This window comes from Bufo bufo, chromosome 3 (genome assembly GCF_905171765.1).
Source record: "Bufo bufo chromosome 3, aBufBuf1.1, whole genome shotgun sequence".
In the NCBI taxonomy this organism is placed as follows: Eukaryota; Metazoa; Chordata; class Amphibia; order Anura; family Bufonidae; genus Bufo; species Bufo bufo.
Window position 1 is genome coordinate 68,021,615 of NC_053391.1, and position 24,353 is coordinate 68,045,967.

General features: G+C 40.4%; 1 protein-coding gene across 1 annotated transcript in view; it reads left to right on the forward strand.

Moving 5' to 3' along the window:
- ROBO2 (roundabout guidance receptor 2) overlaps positions 1-24,353 on the forward strand; it is a 457,929-nt gene that overhangs the window by 310,238 nt on the left and 123,338 nt on the right. Inside the window, 3 exon segments of the mRNA XM_040423235.1 lie at positions 2,772-2,910; positions 14,001-14,128; positions 17,446-17,457. Coding sequence (XP_040279169.1) covers positions 2,772-2,910; positions 14,001-14,128; positions 17,446-17,457 — 279 coding nt within the window.

A 24,353-nucleotide genomic window follows, 5' to 3' on the forward strand; every position in this document is an offset into this window, starting at 1 on the left:
AAAAAGCAATTGTATATAGAATTAGATCTCACGGAGAGGTTGTGTCAGTTGTGTACAGCAAAAGTTAGAAGGTCCTTGACAGACCAAGAAAAATCAATAAGGATAAAGGAGATCTACAAAATGAAGTAATCTACATAGAACAGAAGTTATACAGATTACTATGTGTAGCTCCACAGTATTCTCTGTAGATATGATGCTAGATAAGTATTGATTAGTTTGTTTCAGTAAGTAGAATTTAATATAATGAGAACATAAAAAGTAGATGTAATGATACATTCAAATAAACTTAATGAAATTAATAAAAAATACCAGTTGACAAAAAATTTGAAAAGTATGAAGAAGACATACAGATATGACCCCGACCCTCACTCTAAGCCATTCTATATTATAGCTCATTCTAGGTCTTTCTAACATATTCATCACATTCAATGATATTTTTATGTAAAAAATACCTGAAGTATGCTTATATGGATTCGTTGTCATACATGGAGGTACATTATGGACAAAAGTATTGGGACGCACCTTTTAATCTTTGAATTCAAGTGTTTCATTCAGTCCCATTGCCACAGGTGTATAAAATCCAGGCCATAGTCAGTTAGGCTGCCTTTTTAAACATTTGTGAAAGAATGGCTCATTCTTAGGAGCTCGCTGAACTCCAGCATGTTCCTGTAATAGGATGTCACCACTACAACAAGTCAATTAGTAAAATTCCTTCCCTTCTAGATATTCCACTGTCTACTGTGAGTATTATTTTTGCAAAGTGGCTGCATTTAGGAACCACAGCAACTCATCCACAAAGTGGAGCCCACATAAAGTCAAAGAGCGGGGTCACCAATTGCTGGGGTGCATAGTGTATAAAAGTCTCCACGCTATGCTGTCTTAGTAACTGCAGAGATCCAAGCCTTCTCTGGAATTAATATCAACACAAAAATGGAATCGGGAGATTCATGGCATGGGTCAGATGGAGTGGTGTAAAGCACACCACACCTGGACTCTGGGTCAGTGGAAACATGTTCTGCTGATTGATGGATCACACTTCTCTATCTGGCAGTCTGATGGACGAGTCTGGTTTTGGTGAATATTACTGCCTTAGTTCATTGTGCCAACTGTAATTATTTGTGGAGGAGGAATAATGTTATGGCGGTTGGCCTAGGTCCCTTAGTTCCATTAAAGGTAAATCTTAATGCTTCAGCATACCAAGACATTGTGGACAATTGTATGCTTCCAAGTTCGTGGGAACAGTTTAGGAAAAGCCCTTTTCTGTCCCAGCATGACTGTGCCCCAGGGCACAAATCAAGGTGCATAAAGGCATGGTTGGGTGAGTTTAGTGTGGAAGAACTTGACTGGCCTGTACAACCCTGTCCTCAACCCTATTAAATACCTTTGGGATGAACTACAGTGGAAATTGTGAGCCAGGGCCCCTAGTCAAACATTGGTGTCTGACCTCGCAAACGCTCTACTGGATGAATGGGCAAAAAATCCCTCCAAATCTTGTAGAAAATGTTCCCAGAACAGTGGAAGTTGTTATAGCTGCAAAGGGGAACAAACTCTATATTAGTGCCCATGAATTGAGAATGGAATATCATAAAAGCTGGTTTATTAACCTATTTACTGGAGCACAGTAAATGTAACAGAATTCTTTTGTGCAAGGCACAATTTTTTTGTCTGCAGTATTTAAAAATGACAAAAAAGTAGACAGAGACAGCTTTACCACAATTGACCATAACTTTGGATTACGACTGGCATATAAAACATAAATTCCTCCTATTGTCTCTATAGATGAGATCTATTCTCATGTTGAATAAATAAACGCACCCTGAGGTCCTACGACAGCCCTGGCTTGTCCCTGTGAGTACTGAGATCCAAAATCAAGGACTGGACCACATTTTAACATTATGATATACAGTACTGAGATCTGGGGTCCCTTCCTAGAATATGGATCAGCTTCATGCACTCACATAACCCCACTATTTTTCAATAAACAGTGTATTGAAAAGCTCATATATCTCAAATTCTGCAATTGTACCAATGGCCCTATTTAATCCTATCAAAAAGATTTGAGAAAACTATGATGTAGCCAGAAGCTTTGTTTTATGAATGTAGCATTTTTTTTAAGAGAAGTGTGGTTATTATCCCACATTGTCAGATCATATCCAGGGAGATTAGCACTGAAAGCAAGTTATGCAGAAGCCTCTAATCGAGTTTATCTCACACACGTCGAATGTTAATTGTATTGGCAGTCGCCGGGCTCTCTGCTCACTCTATAGTTTTGCAATTAGCTGTTTGACTGATTAAAATGGTTCTTCTTAGAGCCGAGTTGTTGAAAAATAACCCAGTCTGTGTTATTTTTATAGCTATTATTGCTTGGTGATTTTTCCATATTTAGGCCGTAATTGGCTTCGTTGGTGTCCACAACGCTCTTCTGAAATCAATGGGATATTGTCACCTTAAAGGCAAATACCTTGTGGAATTTAATCGAATCAACACCCACCTTGTTCTTACATACAACCATAATTCTATTATGTTCCCATCCTCCATGTACGTGTAGGTAAACCTTAAAATAAAATTTTGTCGAGAACATTATGACAAGACTCATTTCAATGTTGTATTCCTTCTTTAAAGCATGACGCCCATTTAACACCTGGTTTTATTATATTTTAAAATGGACATTGTAAGAAAAAACTGGTGACCTATAGCTTTTGCTAAAACTGCTCCAAGGAACTGTTAAAGGCTTTAATAATGACCATTTATCTTCTCTTTTTCTTCCCAAGAACGACCTACTTTTCTCAGAAGACCAATTAACCAGGTAGTTCTAGAGGACGAGGCTGTCGAGTTCCGATGTCAGGTCCAGGGGGATCCACAGCCAACAGTCCGGTGGAAAAAAGATGATGTTGACTTGCCAAGAGGAAGGTGGGTCTTCTTTACAATCTTCTTTTTTTTTTTTGCAAAGATGTTTAGAGGGTAAATGTGTCAACACTTTAGGATTTTATTCTTATATTGCACCTAAAGGCCATTAGTAGTAAATAGATACCATTGACTCTAGTAGTGTACATAGTTGAAGTTTGGATGACAGCAATATTACGGTATTTTGAATAGCAAGTCATTTATTTTATGATATTTGATAACTTTATTTACATTTTTTATACACCTCTTTAACCTTTCAGTAGAAACTCTGTAGTTAAAGGACATGCCATCAATATTCTGGTTAGATTTGGATATTCTGGTTGCGAGTAAGCTAAGCAGCAATACTCAATATCAGGCAGCAGCTGCAAAAGCAAATGTGATTTTTAGGGTGTATAAAAAGAGATATAAAAATGTAATATTACCTCTTTATAAATCCCTTGTAATGCTACATCTTGAATATTGGATTCAGTTATGGACTTCACATGCTATAACGCACGGATGACCACCCTGCGTCCCTCCAGCTGTTGCAAAACTACAACTCCCAGCATGCCCGGACAACTTACAGCTATCGGCCTGGTGGGAGTTTTAGCTGGAGGGCCACAGGTTGAGCATCCTTGCTATAAGGGATATAGGAAAGCTAGAAAGGGTTCAGAGGGAGGTGACCAGATTATTACATGGCATGAGAGGTTTCTCTTACAATGAGAGGTTTAAAAATTGGGCTGGTTAGCTTGGAAAAATAAATCTTTAGGCCCCCATACACATTAATGTATTGTCAGCCTAATCTGCCAAGAGTGGACAGCAGTTTAATGTGTATGGGGGTTTCCAAATCTCACCTGACGGATGAGAAGGATTTTCGCCCAATCGTTTTGCTCTCCCAGGTGAAAAGTCACTGCCAGAGGTAGCGATTGTATATGAATGGTCACCTTTAGAGGTGATCTCATGTACATGTATAAATACATGTGTGGTCAGTACAAAGAACCGGGGCATGATTTTTTTTTATTCCAAGGACTTTATAAAGGACCAGGGACATTCAGTATGTGTGGATGAAAAGTTGAGATTGATGGATCGGTGCCTTTTTTAAACCTATGTAACTGTTATATGTGATTGGTATGGGTCCAATCATTGAGGTTTAGCAAGGAGGACTTTAGATTTAGAGTTATGCCAGACACAACACAACTGTCGTACAAGTCCAAGGGATAGTTCATCAACAAAACTCCTTCAATAATGTGGATTGTTTGTGCATATTTTTCTAATTAAAACTTAAAAAAATTCCCAAAACCTATACGAAGTGGGCAACATAATATACACAAAATGATAAATTGTTGGAATCTAGGTTTGCTATGTCTGCAAGTGTTCCTAGAAGAGGTCATCACTTATATGGTTTCTAATGAAAGGATTGCTTCAAATGTAGGTCGAGCATGGGGTTTGGGAAAATGACACATCTTCGAGGGCAGCTGCATGCTGTAATTACAAAGCATGTAAAACAGAAATTCTGCTCTTTGCTTGGTGAAGAGATTTTCAATTACAAGGGGAAATTTATGACAATGTAATAACTATCTAACCTCCTGCACAGAAGAGAGCTGCCGTTCCAATAGCTTTTCATCACCGCCAAGGAAGAAGTGTTCTTTTCTCAAAGAAAATATACTTTGACTGAATGTTTTTGTCCAGACAGAAGCAGCTGTTTTTTTTTTTTCTCTGCAAATCTGTAATGGAATTGCAGACCTAACTTTTTTGAAGCACTAATAGACATTTTATGGTTATACGAGGACAACCTTCAGGGATAGGAAGTGCCAGATCGGCTAGGGAAGCTTGGCTGTTGCCCCGCCACTGAATGGAAAGCCTAAATTAAATTTCTTAAAATAAATGTACAGAGCTGAACTGCTGCTGCTTTTTACAGAATGAGGTTAAGAAAACCTAGTAAAATGGATGTCATGCTTTACTACTGACGTGTAATTCAATTTCATAGCACGCCTTCTCATGTACTACAGTAGTTGACATTTCAGGAGGTTAAATATACAGTATATCTGTGTACTCAGTTACACAAAATTAAATCCAGAGGGATTCTCCAGTAAAGATCCTTTTTGACCTAACGGACTGATGATATCAACACTGAGGTAGTAGACTCAAGTGCACCCAGTAAGGTGCCGACTAATTGGGCAGAAAAGGCAGATCTTGATGCAGAGTAAACACATGTTGCCTTGCAATATTTCAAGGCAATCGGGTCTACAGTGGATCTGCCAGGTGGCTTATAGGGACCAGAAGAAATATATTTTACAGCCTTATGACTAGCATTTCATGGGGTTAAAGTGGCTGCAATTATTAGTGTTCAGCTGCGAAGCCGAATTTCCTTGCGCTTCATGGTAACAAATCAATTTTCCCTGAATGGTAAAAAATGGTAAAAAATCATACTTACCTCATCTGTTTGAGTGCGAAGAGCTGCCCACTACCATCTTGATTGAAGATCCTGCGTGAAATCCCAAATTGTTTGTAAAATTTGGTGAAGCAGCCGAATCTAATTTTTCAATACTTTGCCCATCACTAGCAATTATGTCCATGTGTTGGACAAATGTTTGCAACTGATAATGCTCTTTTGCTTTAAAAAATTATATCATCAAGGTCTGTAGGTTGTGGTTCTTGTGTCGGGCCGTCCTCTTCAAGATGATTACTCAACTTCCTGTAAAATTCTGATTCTAACAAAATCTTTTTTTCAAAAATTTGATTCAAGTGTAAATTCCAAGAATTGATTCACTCATCTCTAGTGGTTAAACTATAGGGTGGGCTCCTAAACATTATCCATACTGTTTCAACTCTGTGAACCCTACATCAAGGTCTGTTTAGGTCCATGGGTGAAAATTGTCTGCATCCCTTCCCATTCAGTTTGCCCAATCGAGTGCTTCAGTTCAACATTATCTGAATGCTTGTTTGTAGAAAAGGCTCTTACAGATGTAGCAGGGGTAACACACAAACTCTTAACTCAAATTTCTTAACTCATTGCGCTATCTTGAAACAAAAGCCATTGAAAAGCAATTGAAGGTGTTTGCTTAACGCATTTAGTTTAGATAACATGTCTCATAAAGCATACATCCATATGTATAGCTTTGTCCCAGGAACCTCATAACCAAAGTCACTTAGATATCTTCTCTTGGCAACTTTTTTGTTGCCTTCATCTGGCCCCTGTGAAGATAAACTGGAATAAACTAATTGGTTTCTAAAGTCTACAGTATTTGGTTCACTCTGCTCCAATGATATGTTGAGGTCAGGGCCGGCCTTTGGGGTGTGCGGGCTGTGCGGCCGCACAGGGCGCCATAGCAACAGGGGCGCTCGCAATGTAATATGCGGCAGGCGAGGCGGCACTTGTGTTCTCCCTTGGGGCGGGCCCCCCGCCCCCTCCATCTCCCCCTCCCCTGTTTTTTAGCAGGGGGCGCCCGGCGTCCGTTGCGGTTTAAAAAATTAATAAAAAAAGTTGCTTATATAAGTTCGGGCGGCCGGCGGCGCCCCTCATGCTGCGCCGCCTGAGCGGCTGAGTCTGAGCGCTTGCGGCTCTAAAGAATCCTGCCTGCGCCTGCGCCTGCTGTGTGCTGTTAATGTAGCGTGGCCGAGCTCTGTTCGATCCGCGGTACAGGAGATTTTGTTTCCTGTACCCGGCCGGACTGACAGGAAGTGCTCACTTAGTGTGCACTTCCTGTCAGTCCGGCCGGGTACAGGAAACAAATGCTCCTGTACCGCGGATCGAACAGAGCTCGGCCACGCTACACTAGAGGTGGAGGTGGGAGTAGAATGAGAGTGACAAGGGGGGAGGGGAGGGAGGGGGGGGGGAGAAGAGAGTGACAATGAAGTCCCCAGAGCCAGACTGCAGCCAGAGTCCAGATCATCTTATTGTCCTGGTGGTAAGTAGACAATTGCAATATGTTTATTATTTAATTGTTTAGTTATTAATACTACATTGGAAACTAATTTTCTCAGCTGGACACCGGCCGACACTGCGCATGCGCTGGGAGCCTCACCAGCGGTTAGGGTAGGGAAAAAGCACTGGCCCGTACGTAATTTTTCCCTTCCCTAACCGCTGGTGAGGCTCCCGGTGCATGCGCAGTGTCAGCCGGTGTTCAGCTGAGAACATCCATCCGATCACTGCGCCTGCGCATTGGCCCATAGTTTTTCCCTACCCTAACCGCCGGCGAGGCTCCTGGCGCATGCACACTCTGCTGTGAAATTTCCCTAACCTGTCGTTGTGCGCCTGCGCGGCGCTGTACACCTCCTCACGTCATGTCCGGTGCGACCGGAAGTGACGAGGGTAGGGAAATCTCACGAAGTAGGGAAGTATAACATTACACCGGCCTTTGGGGTGTGTGGGCTGGTAACTACTTGGTTGGATAGTCAGCCAGCCTATGCCATGATGCCAGCAACAAGCAGTGTTTTTTTTTTTTGGGGGGGGGGGGGGCGCCACAAGGTTAGCTCGCACAGGGCGCCTGAACACCTAAGGCCGGCCCTGGTTGAGGTGGTTCAAAAGTCCATGACTGTGGATAGATATTGTACCTAATAAGGTACATTGGTGAAGGGACAAATTAGGCTTGTGGAGACCCATGTGGGACCTTCTCCTTTTTATTGGAAGGAAAGAAGTTGAGAATTGAGATAAGTTAGCCAGCAGATGAACTGTATAGCTGCAAAACATTATAGGGTTATATACAGCAGCACCTTACTTTGATGGGTACATCTGGTATTGGTAAGGATGAGGTGATGGAGGTCATAGAGAGAGGAGACATTGCTCCATTTGCCCATGTTTTATTCCAGACCTGTATTATTTCATAAGCTCCCCAAATTTTTTTTATTCTTTACGCAAATTTGGACACTGATGGGCATGGCCAGCACTGGGAAACCGAGGGAATAAGTTGTACTGAGCGGCTAGGCTCTCCCCTCTCAGTGGATTGAAGCTCTTTTTTGATAAAAATGTTTTCTTTTTTCTCTGAAACGCCACAATCGCCGTTCCCTGTCATTGCAGCCGCTATTTACAAAGAAATGCGCTTCGTAACGAAGTAATTAATCACAAATGAAAATTTCTTTGCAAAATTCGGCGAAGCAGCAGAATCGAATTTTAGAGAACTTTGCTCATCTCTACCTGTCATCCTCTGGCATAATAAGTTTACACTGGTAGTGTGATAAAGTGTCATACATGGACCAGTTGCTGGCTGACTTGGTGACATAACTATGTGGAGTTACTTACCTATTGGCTAAGTGGTGAAGCATGCAGGATGCATCATCAGAACAGAATAACAGAATAAAGTGGTCTTAAAAGGCAGTAAATGCTCAAAACCCCATATGCTGTTGCACATTTCTAACTGGTGGAGCAAATCCTGCACATGTGATCCATTGCTCACAGCAATCCCCAGCAAAAATGCATACAATGGAGGATGTCGGCAGCAGACCACATGTACCACAAAGACGGATATGATTGACTATATAAAACAGAAATTTACAGAAAATGGTGCACTACAATGGTAAATGCAATTGACAATATATGGCTAAACCCTCACACTGATATTAAAATTAGACTTTTGCCAATATATTCTTATATCAAGAATATACTGGACCCCGCACACCCCATCAAGGTCTCTCAAAGTGGCACGGGACCTAACGCTAACCTACCTATGCCGTATGGGCAATTACAGATAGGGGCATAAACTCCAGATTTGAATGTGCCTTGATTTTGATCTATGGGTAACATTCAGGTGCACCTGGGGACCTGAGTCATTGATAGGTGGGACTCACAGCCTCCTCACTCCTCCCATTGTATGTGTGATTTCACACTGGAGGTAACTGGGAGCTGTTCGCTGTGTGTCGGACCTTATGCTCCTATCAGTAACTACCGATACGGGATAGGTAGGTTAGCGTTAGGTCCCGTGCCACTTTGAGAGACCTTGACGGGGTGTGCGGGCTCCGGTATGTTCTTGATATAAGAATATATTGGCGAAAGTCTCATTTTAATATCAGTGTGAGGGTTTAGCCATATATTGTCAATTGCATTTACCATTGTAGTGCACCATTTTCTGTAAATTTACATCATCAGAAGGCCAAAAGTTATGGGATCGTTGCCGCCAGTGGTGCAGGAATTCTAAGTATATACAGCAGTACACAGTATTAGCAGCAATTATTTAGATATGGAGACGAATCTCCGTACAGCATTCAAACAAAGTTTTGAGCGAAGCGACTTCAGATCTTGGATCCGAAGCTCGCTTTGCTCATTTTTAAACATTAATATCCAGAAGGCGAAGGAGATCCAGATTTTGCATGTTCCCTTTAAGATACTGCTTGTATCTGGAATGTAAAAAGAAATCATATAAAACATAAGTCCAATGACAAAGAAAGCACAAAAAAATCAATGCACTACATAATCCAAGTCATCTTCCTCATCTTGCTCACAAGAACATAATACGTATCAGCGGCAGAACCGTCTTATATCTTGTATTTTTATCTTTGTAAGAACAGATGGTTCGAGCATTTCTGAGATTTACTTTCTTGTTTCAGTTCTGTTTATCATTTTTTAAAATATTTATTTCTTTATTTCTCTCACTTTTTCAGAACTGGTCGATTCATGGAACAGGGATGACAGTATAAGTTATCCAGGGGCCAAATCTAAATGGGTTGCATATTTATCCTTGTTTCATATGGAAGGTGGGGGGAGGGGTCACGTATGACTGGACTAAAGGCGGCCTGCGTTATATTATACAACTGTCATTAATCACGTGCAACCACAACAATGAGTGCATTCATACCGGCCCAATGACTGCCAGATTTCTCAGCCCAAATAACCCCATTTGTGTTCCTGTTGACTTCTTACTACTGTTTTCTCATCTTTTCTGTTTCTAATTAAGACCAAACCTGCGCTTTCCCCCTTGCACGTCTAGTTATGTAGCTTTTTTAAGATTCAGCCCACTGGTGGTATTATACGGCATCTCTGAAAGGTTTTACAAGCACCTTTGAACACAAGACTGAGAACGTTAAACCCTTAAACAAAAGCAGCATTGAGAGGCTTTTGGATAACACAAGGTGGAGGTTTCATGCTATTATAGGACTCAAGGAGCCACCAGTAACGCTCCCATAACACTTACTGTACACAGAGAGCTATTGTTTCTCATTCTATATGCATTTTTGTTATTTATTGCACTTTGTGGTTAGATTCCACAATTTTCTATAGTTATCACTCAATTGACAGTTTATACTCGGAGAGTTTTAGATATTTTGCCAGATTTCTTAAAATGTAATAGAATAAACTGTAGAAAAATGCCAGATTTATTAACAGATCTATCTATCTATCTATCTATCTATCTATCTATCTATCTATCATCTATCTATCTATCTATCATCATCATATTCATTTATTTAGATATGATCTAGGGATAGATGATAGATAGATAGATAGATAGATAGATAGATAGATAGATAGATAGATAGATAGATAGAAATCTGGCTGCATGTCTACAGTAAGTTGGTGAAATGTGGAAAATGTATTCATCCATGTGTCCAGCACAACATTTCAGTTTACCATTTTGGCCTTTCTCAAGATAGTTAGATAGATAGATATGATTGCAGGACAGTGATATCTTGTGATAAAAGCTATGGAAGCTAGAGATGAGCGAATCGAATCCCACGGTGTGGAATTCGATCCAAAATTTAAGGATAAATTCGATTCGCCTCGAAGCCGAATTTTCTCGTGCTTCGTGTTAGCGAATCAATTTAACCTGAAATAGTGTAAAAAACTTAAAAATTCATACTTACCTCCTCCATATGCTCCCGACGGGCTGCAGCCGCCATCATGATTGAAGATCTCGGCCGAAATCCCGTGTGTGGTGACGTATGACGTCACCACGATGGCCCAACGTAATTTTGCTTCAGATCTTCAAGCAAGATGGCGGCGGCCAGCCCGTTACGATTAAATGGAGGTGGTAAGTTTGATTAACTTTTTTTTTAAATGTTAATTTTACACCGTTTTTACATTCAGACATGATCGCGGCATCTGAGGGGTACAATGACATGGGGCGGCGCTATTGCAGCTCCCTGTCATTTCACCCGATACTGGAAAAAACATGCACTTCGTGACGAAGCAATTCGTCACGCAAACTGATTTTTTAGCAAAATTCGGCAAATCAGCTGAATCGAACTTTTCATAAATTCGTTCATCTCTAATGAAAGCATTGGAAAAGTCAATCAACATTCCTTGCCATTATTTAAATTATCAGGTTAAGAGTTCCGTTTAGGTCTGCTACATCTATAGATAGATAGATAGATAGATAGATAGATAGATAGATAGATAGACAATAAATAGATAGATCAGCTTACCATTTTTGGCCTTTCCCTAGATAGATAGATAGATAGATAGATAGATAGATAGATAGATAGATAGATAGATAGATAGATAGATAGATAAATACCTTTGTGCAGTATATACTTCATTGTACATGTAATGATTTGGATTTCTCTCTTCCATCTGTAGCACTGAATAGATTTCATTTTCCTATAAATAAAAGTAAGCCCAATAAAATTAATATTTAATAATGTCTCATGGAAACTGAATTGCGTCTTCCCTCAGTAGACCTCTTTTCGAGGTGAGCCCGGTTATTGTTTAGCCTTTTATTATTAGATGCCGTATTTTACATTTTGGCGGCCGTTGTTTTTCCTAAGCGGAGTTCTGTGGTGGACTCCGGCAGGACATTACCTCGTTGCTCCAGCCTCACAATCCTCTGTGAATGGCCGATAACATTGACCCCCTCTTCTTTTTAGGGTCGTCACAGTAAATAAATGAGATCCCTGGAGTTTCTACGGATGTGTTGTCTCCTTACTGCCTACATTACCGTACATCCAGTGACATTGAGTCTTGCTCGGTTACTTGGAGGTCTTCCACGTCTAACTATGCATTACTTACTACTCCACTGTTATGTGACTCCCAAATTAATCCCACTGTTGACAGTTTCTTCCCCTAACACTTTTGTGATAGTTTGTGTGCTGAATAAATGTTGTGACAAAATATCAATGCAGCGTGAAGCAATTGTTTTGACCCACAAAGTTTGTCCCTCTTATCTGGCAGGATGTGTGTGAAGGATATTCCCAGGTTATTGATGATGAACTCATACACAGTTGAGTCACATTATATGACCTCTTCCTACTTTTGTGTCATGTGTAGCTCATGATGGAAGTCACGTTTGGTGAGCAGGCTTGGTAGGTACATAAGGTGTGTGATGGGCTGTCTGCACACATATCCCTCATTGCTATCAAGGGTAAAAGGGGCGATTTATCAGAGTTGCAAGGGATGATTATTGGCTTTTGGGCCAAGGTTGGTAGTATTTCTGACACTGTGCAATTTGTAAAGTTTGCACGGTCCTGTGATGACAATGTATCATGAGTGGACAAATAGGTCCATTGCAAATATTCGACATGGAAACTGCAAAGCACCACGTGCCATTGATGTGAGAGATGAACATTGACTATGAAGGTGCGAGATGGTGGACCCACGTGCTACAGTGGAGCAGTTCACTGTCAAAATGAATCAGGGGGCTACCAGACATGCGTCTAAAACAAACCCTACTGCATATGGGGCTCCAAAGCAGACGGAAAATGCTTTAATTCTCATGGCATTATCATATTTTGACTTCTTGTGGTTGGCATGGGATCTTTATGTTGTGTTATTTCTGAAGACAGAGTCCATCTAATAATAAGAGGCCTTTCTAATAACCTTTGGAATCACTCATTTGACTTGCCCAATTTACAGATAAGCAAATTGATGCTTAATTAATCCAAAACTATAGCAATTTGTTTTGAATAAATCATTCAAAATAGCATCCACCTCTTTATAGTTAGAAGAAAGAGAAGAAGGCATCTGCCATCAAAAAGGGACAATTTTTGGACCATATTTAATAAAAAAATAAAATAAATTTAAACAGGTTTTTTGTGACCTCCTGCTATCATATGTTTGCCCATAGGCATATACGTTGCTATCACTTTGATGTTACTAATGCTGTTTTATCCTTAAAGATCTTGAAATGGGTTGACTACAGTCCTAGGAGACCTCAGAGTGTTGTGCACAACTTTTCAGGGCCATTGGGGCACTTTTGTTTTGCGTCAAATTTATTCAGGTGCTGAATCAAATCAAGAAATCCGATCATCTCTAGTCTGTACTGAGTTTATTAGCATGCTCTTGCCCAGTGTTAGACTGCCCCACCAGAGTACCAGAGATCCTCTAGTGGGCCAGGCTCTGATACCATAATGGGTCCCAAAGATCAAGGAGAAAAAAAAAAACTATTTGGCTTCCTTTGGAGCCATTCACTTGCCACTAGGGTGTATTTTTGTGATTCAAAAGTTATTACATTTTATTGATGATGCAGGGGTCGGGCCTCAAGAATAATTTCCTCTGGTGGACCTCAGTCTGACACTGCTCTTGCCTGATCCAAGATTACGTATATAATATCAAATCGTGTTTATTAAAGAGGAAAAATACAATAAAAAAAGTCTAAAAATATATCAAAAGAAGCTATTTTAATGAAACCTTATGAAATTTTAACACGGGGGGGAGGGGGGGGGGATTTGTAGTTATAGTTTGTTGGCTTGGCAGGCCTTCCAACATTTGAATTATGTTGATTATGCCCGAAGCTCCATCAAGCGAGCTAAAACTAATGTGATCTTGTTCTCCAAAGGGACTAAAAGGTTTTATCAGAGTCTGGTGATGATTAAATAGATTGGAAAGCCACAAAAGCATAACAATGTAATGCTTACAGTGTCAGGGAGCACACGCAACGTGTCATATCGAGAAGTGATCGCGTTCATTTGTCATGTTGCCATACTGCAAAGAACAAAGTGATATTATTAATAATACCCTAATACCGGGAGAACATGGCAGTACTAATTTTATTGCCTCAAAGTTTTTAACTAATGCATAGAGTAATAAAAGTGTCATTGAGATTTATGTTAGCGTGAAATTATTAAAGCCCACGATGAATGGTGCTCGCAGGTATGTCTGTGATAAATCTGTATGGTTAAGGTAAAGGCTTGCTTGTCTTGAGAAATATCCATTATTGCATTAAGATTTCCATTTTTTCCGCCTTGAAATATAGATATGACATCAAGGATGATTACACTTTGCGGATTAAGAAGGCTGCCAGTATTGATGAAGGGACGTACACTTGTATTTCGGAGAACCGGGTCGGTAAAGTGGAGGCCTCAGCAACGCTCACAGTAAGAGGTGAGGAGAATGATTTGTATGATTGATTCTAGGTTCTCATTATTTACATCTGCATTACCAACTCCTAAAGGTTTCTGTCCAGTGGTGGAGGATGAGACGTCCCAAAATGATTGACTTTTCCTTCTCTTTGACATTCACTTACATTTTATAAAGTTTGGTTTGAAAAAGTAAAAGAAAAACACAAATATAGGACAATAGGATTACAAATGTTTTTGAAATACCTACTTACCCACATCTAAAGTGGTCCTCCTCAGGATACGTCATCAATATAAGATGTCTGAAGAGGCCGCAGTCCTCTGTGAGCACTTAGGCCGCTTCCTAGGCCAGGTGACGTCGCGTTCATCGGTCACGTGGCCTAGGTGCAGCTCAAGTGAATGGGGCTGAGCTCGATACCAAGCGGAGCCGCTATACAATGGACGGTTCTGTGCCTGGTAAACTGTGAGAACGCTGTGAGAGCTCAGGTTAGGGCTGCAGCTTCCTCAGAAAGCTGATTGGTGTGGGTGCCAGGAGTTGGACCCCCAACAATCTCATGTGGATGACCTATTTTAGGGATAGGCTATCAATATGACAATCCTGGAGAACCCCTTTAAATTCCCCAAATCGGGACATTTAAGCTCGGCCCTTCAGAAACATCTCAAAATACCAATTTTTTTGTAAAATTTGCATGAATCCCACTGCAAACACCTTCCTTTAGATGTCATATTAAAGGTTAACTAGTAGATACAGATTCACCCAAAGTGACAATCAAGGGTCACTTACTTACAAGGGGTTGTATCATCTCAGACAATGGAGGGATAAGTCCCCATTGTCTGATAGGTGTGGGTACCACCCTTGGGACCCGCACTTATCTTGTAAACAGAACCTTTAAGGTCACGGAGGGTGCATCTCGCATGCGTAGCTGCCCTCCATTCATTTCTATCTAATGCTGGCTCGGCTATTTCTGTCGGCCTCATAGAAATGAATGCGAGTGGAGGCCGTGCAAGTGCGGTGCACTCCCTTTCATTTTTATGGGGCCAATGGAAATAGATGCCTTCAGCTGCCAAGAGCACATGTAACAGGTCATCCAGTCTCATAGGTACAAATCTGCTGACAGATGCTCCTTAATACTACTAACACTAAGCTTTTCCCACATACATTTCTAGTGAACCTCAAGCTGATTCTATCTCCCACAAGATTTGGATGGAGGTCAGATAACTGAACACGTCAGATAAAAATGATGCATTACTGTATGTATAATAGAGCGCCTGAAGAGGTGGAGCATGACACTTGGCTTCTCCTTGTGCCATGGATCCCATCCTCTGGACTTGTACTATGTTTGAGTGTTACCCAGAGTCAGGGGCATACACAGATCTCATAGGGTCCCATAGCAAAACATAGTATGCCCCCCACACACCTTAATCAATTTCCTAGTACGCTCCCTGGTGAAGCAGAAAACACAAAGCATGTCTTCTCAGTTTTCAGAAAATTTTACTTTTTTTCAAATGTTAGAAGTTTTTCATTGAAAGAAATATAATAAAAAAGTCACCTTCTGCCACGTTATGACTTAAATAGTGGAACAGGTGCCTGATAAATATAGCGCTCATTCTGAACACCATATTTATCCAGGCATCAGACAACTACACTTATAAATCTCCTGCTTTCCTTTACACAGTTTGCTATATAACTGTCTGTCTGTCGCCACCACATTACGGAGCCCTGTACTTCAGAATTTATACAGTTACCATTGATATCAATGAGAGCTGTAAATAATGTATTTGCACTGAGCTCCTCCTAGTGGTGGCTACTGCAAAATGCAGAATCCATGTTGGGGCAGTTCTATGCTTGGCTTCTCCTCCCCCAGGCCCCATAGCAGTCAAATCATCTTCCTCCATGGTAGGTAGACCACTGCCCAGAGACATGTGGTCAACATACGTGAGAAAAAATATGTTTTCTAGATTATATTGTTAATTTCCTTCAGTAAGCAGAGTGCCTTAAAAATACTCCAGAAATGACTGAATTTCCCTTTAAAATATGTTATTTTCACAAAGGATAAAGCAAATAATCATTAAATATTTCCATAGAATTCTGCAGATCTTACAAATATCATTTTCTCATTCTGGGATGAATCTGCACCGAATGAGTTCTCTCCACTCAATGGAAACGCTATTTCACAGTTTAGTGGCGCATGCTTGGAGCTGCCATGCAAGCTGTTATAAGGTTAATAATAGTATTTTTAGCACATTTCATGCTCCTTTATAACACAATACGTTATATGTAAACCTCTGCCAATATCTTATCGGAGATGGAAACAGACCTGAATGATAGAGACGGCCTGCGTTTGTGTATGGGATTCATGCACCAGCTAACTCTGGGAGATTAAAGCTACTCGCTGGAATATGTATTATGCAGGTGCATGAAATCTACCTGTCTTTGGTATTTTTATAGGAGATCTAAGTTTATCTCCTTATAAAGGAAATGATTCTTCTTGTTTTTGGCTGGGAATTTAGTTAAAATCCAACACATTGGCAGAATGAGATCTGTGCGCCGACCGGCTAGTATATACACACAGAGCGTCATGGTCTCAGAACTGTCAAACCCAAGCGGAAAAGATCCAAAATATTTAGTAGGGTTATACTACCCCATAGATTTTATATTATTGAAGTGTTTACCCCTAAAAGTGTTCATTTTATGGAAGAATACTGTATTTCTATACAATAATACCATATAATGGACAGCCATAAAGAGATAGATAGACAGACAGACAGACAGACAGACAGACAGACAGACAGACAGATAGATAGATAGATAGATAGATAGATAGATAGATAGATAATAGATAGATTCCGTCATGCAGCAAAAAGAGGAGGGGGAAAGATGGGGGGAAATAATTATGTTTGAGATTGATGAATTTAGTTTTTTGGACTTGTAAGTTTTATCATGGTAAATAAAAATAAAAAATAAATAAAAATAGAAGTGGGGGATATTTATTTGATAACACATTATTAACCTGTGATAGTTATGCATGCAGTTAACAAGATTCGATGTGACTTTTATATGCTCACCTTATACTTTTCACAGGGGTGGTCATGGATATTCAGTGGTGTTTTCTGTGACATCTCTAATAAGTACTCGCCCGGTTGCCATGGGCAACACCACGGATTGCTTTCTGTGTTCTGGTTCTCATACATGACCCCAGTTTTCTCGGCTGATCCATGCATGCACTGACAATTGCTGTCTATTGTAGTCACTATAGCCTTGTAGTATTGCATGTCACATTCTGACAGACTTTCTTTGAATTTTCTTTTTATGTTCTCTCACCACCATTGTAATTCCTTCAGTTCGCCCTGTTGGTAAGTAACCATCCTTATATTATGTTAGCATGACATTTTGCTATGTTCCATCTTTCATTTATATTCTGGATCACTGGTGAGCACACATGGGGTGGAGCTTCAGACGTCTTTTGCACATGCAGGATGTTCATGGCAGACCACAAGCACCAGCAATGGTATAATTACTTACAGGCTCTTATGTTGCAGGACCTTTGGTGAACCTTAGCCTATCTACTATTCAACATTTACTGCTCAAAAATACTCAAAAATACTCCTGTAATCGTAACCAAGTCGGAGCAAACCTACTCAAACCTACAGAAAACTTTAGTTGTATAGAACTTCTAAAACTGTATAGAGCCGTTAAACATTATCATCGATGGATCTGGATGCTGAAACCGACACCAACCACTATGGCCTGTTTGTGTTTCCTGACTGCCTCCAGCATTTCTCCAGTTTACTAAGTCCTACCCTACCTCTTAATCATGGAGTTTAAAGAGTCTCACTACAGATGTGTCCACCATATACCCTAGCTTGAATTTAGCTAAGGATCTTAATATCTCATGAAGAAAATTCCATACAATATAGCAAAGTGTTAGCAAAACCTTTGAAAGGCTGCAGTTCACATCATAACCACTAGGTGGCCACATATAGATGCCTATAGGATAGACATCTCATGATACAATATGACTACACCATGTTTTTTTTTTTAAAGCTGGTCATATCTGTCCACACATCTCCTTATTCTTTGAGCCATTCTTTGAGGCATCTGTAACTGCCTCAGTTGCCTGACCCTAAGCAAGTAGCCTATGCACAATGGCGCGGGACATCACAATGGTGGTCAATCTTCTTCATTATATGGACCTCAATTGTGTCTTGACTCTATCAAGAGGCCACTTCTCTTTTTTAACCATGGCTCGGACAGAGTATGGACACCATGGCTCGGACAGGGTATGGACACCATGGCTCGGACAGGGTATGGACACCATGGCTCGGACAGAGTATGGACACCATGGCTCGGACAGGGTATGGACACCATGGCTCGGACAGGGTATGGACACCATGGCTCGGTCAGGGTATGGGCACAGCCATACAAGTATACTGTATAACTCTCATTTACAAAAGCGTGTCTTGTGTTTCCACTATATATTTTTTGCTTCCCTCTGATTATTCTTTATGTCCTGGCCAAGTCCTGACAGAACATGAGTAGATCCAAACAAAGTGCCTTCAGAAGATTGACAGCCACACTATGGGCCATAGGGAAGTAGTTTACCCTTTATAATTTTGAGAACATGCCATAACCCTAGCTATTGATCTAAAGGATCCCCTAATAAAATAATATGAGGGTAAATTACAATTTTATAGATTTTTTCCCCCCTTTAATAGAGAACATATGAGAATAAACAACTACACCATGTCCTGAAAGTCCTCAAAGGGATTGACTCATCTCAGACATTGATGGCATATCACTTAAGATATGCCATCAATGTCAGATGGGTGCGTGTTCAACCTCTTGGTCCTGCTTCTATCTCCAGAATGTGGCCCCCAAAGTTAACGGAGAGCAGCTTTGTATGTCCTTCCACCCACAGTTCAGCCATCAGTAGTATAGCAGTAAGTGGAGAGGTGACCTCGCTTGCGCAGTGCTCTCTTCATTCACCACTATGAGATTTCCCCAAACAGCCAAGCTTGCTCGGTTATTTTCAGAACTCCCATAGCAACGAATGGAGATTGCATACCTCGCATGCTATGTAGATTAGATCAGGTCCTAGAGGTGGAAGCGATATCCCCAGAGATATGCCGTCAATACCTGAGATGACTCAACCCCTTTAATACTGAATTATTTTTCTTTGTGGATATTTCTCCAAATAAAGTTCAATGCAGCCTCAAGTAGTTGTGCATAAACTTGACAGAAGTTAGGGCAGATCCGCTTCACCTTCGGAACAAGATGTTGCCTACGTGTAGAAAAAAATAAAAGTTTATGAAACTTCTCTACTGCTTAATAAACCATGCTAAGGGGGAAATAGTTCCCCTATGCATTCATTCTAAGGAAACATTGTCATAAATGTCTAAGCTAAAATGATTTAGCAATTAAGCATCCTGTCCAGAGGTCGACAGCAGAATCTTTTACCTCTCTGAATAAAATATGACTGGAAAAGGGCTTTGGAAAATGTATTTGTTTTAAGCCCTTCAGCCCCAGGCACATATGTTCCGCCATGAATTAAATATTTCATCAGGTAGAAGGGAAAGTTTTGATGATAAATATGAGGATTGTACATTCACATGAAGCTGGTTGCTCTGTTGGAAACAAAGGCTGCAAATAAACATTTCTAATAACCACCAAAATCATAAAAGAGCCCTAAACTGAGAAAAAAAAAGGCAGTAAATATCTACTGTAGGTCGTTCTGCTCTCTCAGATGGACTGCCCATTCTTACCTGAGCTTGAATCTGGTTAAGGATTCCAATTTCTCATGAAGCTAATTCAGTACAATATTGTGACATGCTAGCAAAAACCCTTGCTATACACATCACATAGACATAGACACACCTTGAATAGACATTTTGTGGCATAGTATCATGAAATAACATTAAAATAAATGGTCGGCTCGTAGTATGGAGCCTAAATAAATATGCCATGCCGGAAAATACAGTTGCCTCTATAACAATGTCACCACCATATATTACAAAACTAGTGCTCTGTATAGTGCCTTAGTAGCAGTACCATGCCGTAAGGCTCAGAGTACAGTGTACAAACAACAAGTACATGAAATAATCTCATAACAGTACTATGCAATGGATAAATAATACTGCTGTACCATCATTATTAGCAATCTTGGTTGTAACAAGCCTTAAATCTTCTGTAGAGGAGGCTGATGCCCCCTGTGCACATACTTCAAAGGGCTGCCTTGGATTTCACTATGTGTAAATGGGTCAAATTGCCACAAGCATTGGGAGAAATGTATCTTATCTATAGATCCAATAGCCTTATCTCTATGAGGATGATCAGCGTGGTAAACTCCACTGTAGGGAACACCATGACTTTGTTTAGGATGGTAGGCGCAGGTTCTTAGCTGCAGTATGGATGGCGCAGAAGTGGCAGCCACATCTGGGCCAGACTGACTGAGAGAACCTGATGGCCCATCTGGCACATCAAGATCTAACAGGGGCACACGATAGGTGGTAGTTGGGGACTACACATTTTACATTGGCCTCCTGAGCTTCAAGTTAGGCCTCTGTCAATATGCCTCTCTAGCTGGGGCCACACCTATATGGGTAAACACTGCATTATTTAAAATGCTAGGGTGCCTTCACACGTGGAGTTAAAATCCGCCAGAAAATCCGCAAGGGAGGCTTTTGCTGCAGATTTTTGTGCGTATTTTGATGCAAACCTTTCAGCGTGAGGATTTCTGTCCAGATTTTGTTGCCACAGCCCCTGTTGAAATTGATGGGGACCTTCCGCTTCAGAAAATCCACAACATATCACTATTTAAGCTGTGGAATAGTAATCCCATTGTGGAAAACAGGGCAGAGATTTACACTTTTTAGCCCCATATGAACATGGGGAGATTTTCTGGTGAGGGCCCTCTCATAGGGGATATTCCAACCTCACTCAAATTGCATGTCCCCCAAGACAACCTCAGCCATTCAAACCAGTGTATGTCCATTGTATCCATAAATTTCAGAAAGCGCTCTGCAATCTTCCCATCTCTTGACCCTAACAGTTCCTGAGGATGATGCCTCCTCTATAACCAACATATGCTCTAATACAACAAATGAGGGGGGATTCTGTATTGGGCACCCCTTTCATGTGGATTCATTTGCTCTCCAATCTGCATGTTAAATAGAAGCCCTCCTAATCCGGGACGTTTCTCCATATATTGATCTGATGACATATTTGTTACAATGTTTATCCTTTGAAAAGATAAATGGATTAAGAGATCTTAACGAGGCTTTTCAAGGCTCCTAATAACTGTCCCATGCTACGTTATTGATTATTACGTCCTGCTCAAATGTTGACATACACTATTTTAATTCGCTTTGTATAAGGTCACGTCGCCAATCCATCACTTTGCGCTGCTGACAGTGACAAATTTTCACCAAAGCTGAAAACCTTTTGTAAAGCCGCGTGTTGCCCCCTGTTTAATACATTAATAATGGTGATATATTATTTACTTCTGCTAAAATATTTATCAGATGTGAGAAAACATATACATGTTGTGAATGCCTGGAACGTCGACCCATTCCCTACTACGCTTAGAGCTTTATCATCTCAGAACTGCTGTCATTGTAGATCCAGGGGTAGAAGGTACAGTTGTAAATCCATTTTTTTGGATTTCTTCAAATAAAAAGAGTAAAAATAAGGAACAATTTGTAAATATTTAGTAAATTCGAACCAAAGTAAAATATCAGGGCACAAGTACAAATTAGAGAAAGCCACCCCACTGGAAACGCCTGGGAATCAGCAGTGGATGTTGCAATCGGCCAAGCATTTCCTCTGCTGAACATCTATGTAAATAAATTGCTGACCATGTCATGGAAAGCACAGATACGCCAGGGTTCGAGATCACTCTGACTCATAAAGAGGGGCCCAGAACGGAAATCTCTATATATAAGGCCCCTATACCTCAACAGACCATATGGATAGTGGTAGACTTTACATGACACCTCAATGCATAGTGTTATTATTGAAATGTTCTTACTTCCTTAACATTTCTATCCCCTTTTTCCAACAATTATTTTGCCATTTAAAAGCTGCCTATGGTATTTTTGGATTTATCTGCCGACTGACATAGAATATACAGACAGAACAAATAGCATAAGTGTGAATATATCAAGCATATACCTACCTCTCATCCATAGAAATCTTAGGAACATTACACTATATATCTCATAGTCTCTTTTTGTATCTTGTATTTCTCTCGTATCATATCCAGGCTCCCCCATCCATAGTCCTATAGCTTGAGGAAGCCATTTAAAAAATTCTGTATCCAACATGTAATAAAAATTTTTTTAATGCAGTTATCTCATGAACCGAGGGAGGTTCACCAAAGAGGAATGCAACCAAAGTCATTTTTCACATATATTTAAAAATAATCCATATTTTGGACTATAAGGTCAAAACAATGTTGTCATGCGATCACTAGGATTTCCTAAAGGCCAGTTCTATAAATTTGGACCACTCAGGGCTTCTACTGAACCAAATGTAGATCATCAAAGAGTTCTTCAGTGGCCCAAAGCTGCCCATACAGATTTAATAGCAATCAGCTGAATAACTGATTGTCCAACAGCTATCTCTATCGACTCGCTCACAACTTCCCCAAACACATAAACGTTCAGCTCGGCTGAACGTGTACAGTATGTGTATTCTATGAGGAGACTGGAGATAGCCGCTGTCGGACATTTCTGGTGGTGGCTTCTTTCCCGGGAGAACAATAAGATCAGGTGAATATATTCATTTCACCCGATCCTTGTCATCTGTTGGGGGAGAGTTGGGAGACTCTCAAACACATTAGAGTTGGCCCAACCTGCCATTCTCAGAGGTCCAGTCGGCAAAAGACTTGTGTAGGCCAGCTGAAGCCTGGTTCAGTAGAACCATAATATGGTTGATAAATTTGGACTATATTACTGGTCTGCTGGTCTTAAAGGGGTTCTGCCATGAGTAATTTAAAAAATTACAATTGGACATCATATAGTAAATAACAATCTCTTTCTAACAAACCTACAACCAGCCCTGTGGCTCACATGGATCCAGAGATCTTCTCATTTATTGCTCTGCTAGATTTACTGTGCATTAAGCTGAAAGCTCAAGGGGAGTGTCTTTCCTGCTGCAGCTCAGGGGGGCGTGTCCCAGCTCTCCCTATCACAGCTCAGGAGGCAGTTGAAGGATGAAACTGAGCATGTGCGGCCATCTCAGAGAGCAGGTCAAAGAAATAAGAAAAAAACTGCAGGTGGCGCTATACAGATACATTTTATTGAATAACTCAGTGGCTATACTAAATTTTTAATTACATGCAATTACAAAAGTATTCAGATCCAGGTGCTGGTTTGAAAAATTTAGAATATTTTTTGTGGGACAACTGCTTTAAGTAGAGGGTCTGGGTACAGTATACAGCACCCTCGACTGATTGTTCAAAAGACTTAAAGAAGTGCATTCATTATTCATATAAAGATAAAATAAAAATGTACATATTTCTGTTCTTTGCTTTAGCATGATCTTGGTATTCTGAGGTTGCTTAATGTTATCTATTGCCAGTGGCATCTATTTTTCAAGCACAAAGCCTGTGATGGTCTCACATAAAATCCCTTTTTTTCACATCTGTCCTTTAAGGTCATGAAAACAGCATAAAGTACTGTATAAAGTTAGCTAAACAACATAGTGCAAGGGCAAAAAAAAAGAGTCCATTTGCATTCCACTACTTTAGTCTAATACTTCTAAATGCTTCTTCATTATCTCGTATTTTATCCGGTCTGAGAGCGCCATTGTACCAGCTCTAAAAATGAGGTGATTAACCTTGAGGTCTTTCATCCGCACATTTGAAAGCCCACCTTACACATGGCCTGTGCTTTGCATTCATGTTCTACATGCTGATTTCCATATCGTCCCACTCGCCCTCCAATGCTGATATTAGCATAACAGTGCTTATGCATGACATTGATTGAAGTCTGTGCTAACTGATTGTAGCAAGGAAGCAGTGATATGAAAAGATGAAAGGTAATTTGTCCAGTGGTGCATTCATAGACCTATGGTGGGGTGAGAGTCCCATTTGGGGGGGGTGTATATTAATGTTCAAACTGTCAATACATTATGGACAAAAAAAAAAATCAATACCACGTTGATGTACTGAAAATAATATGCACAGTACAGATATAGCAGGGCTGAACTTGTCAAATAACTCTTTGGGAATGCATTTTTTCAAATTTTG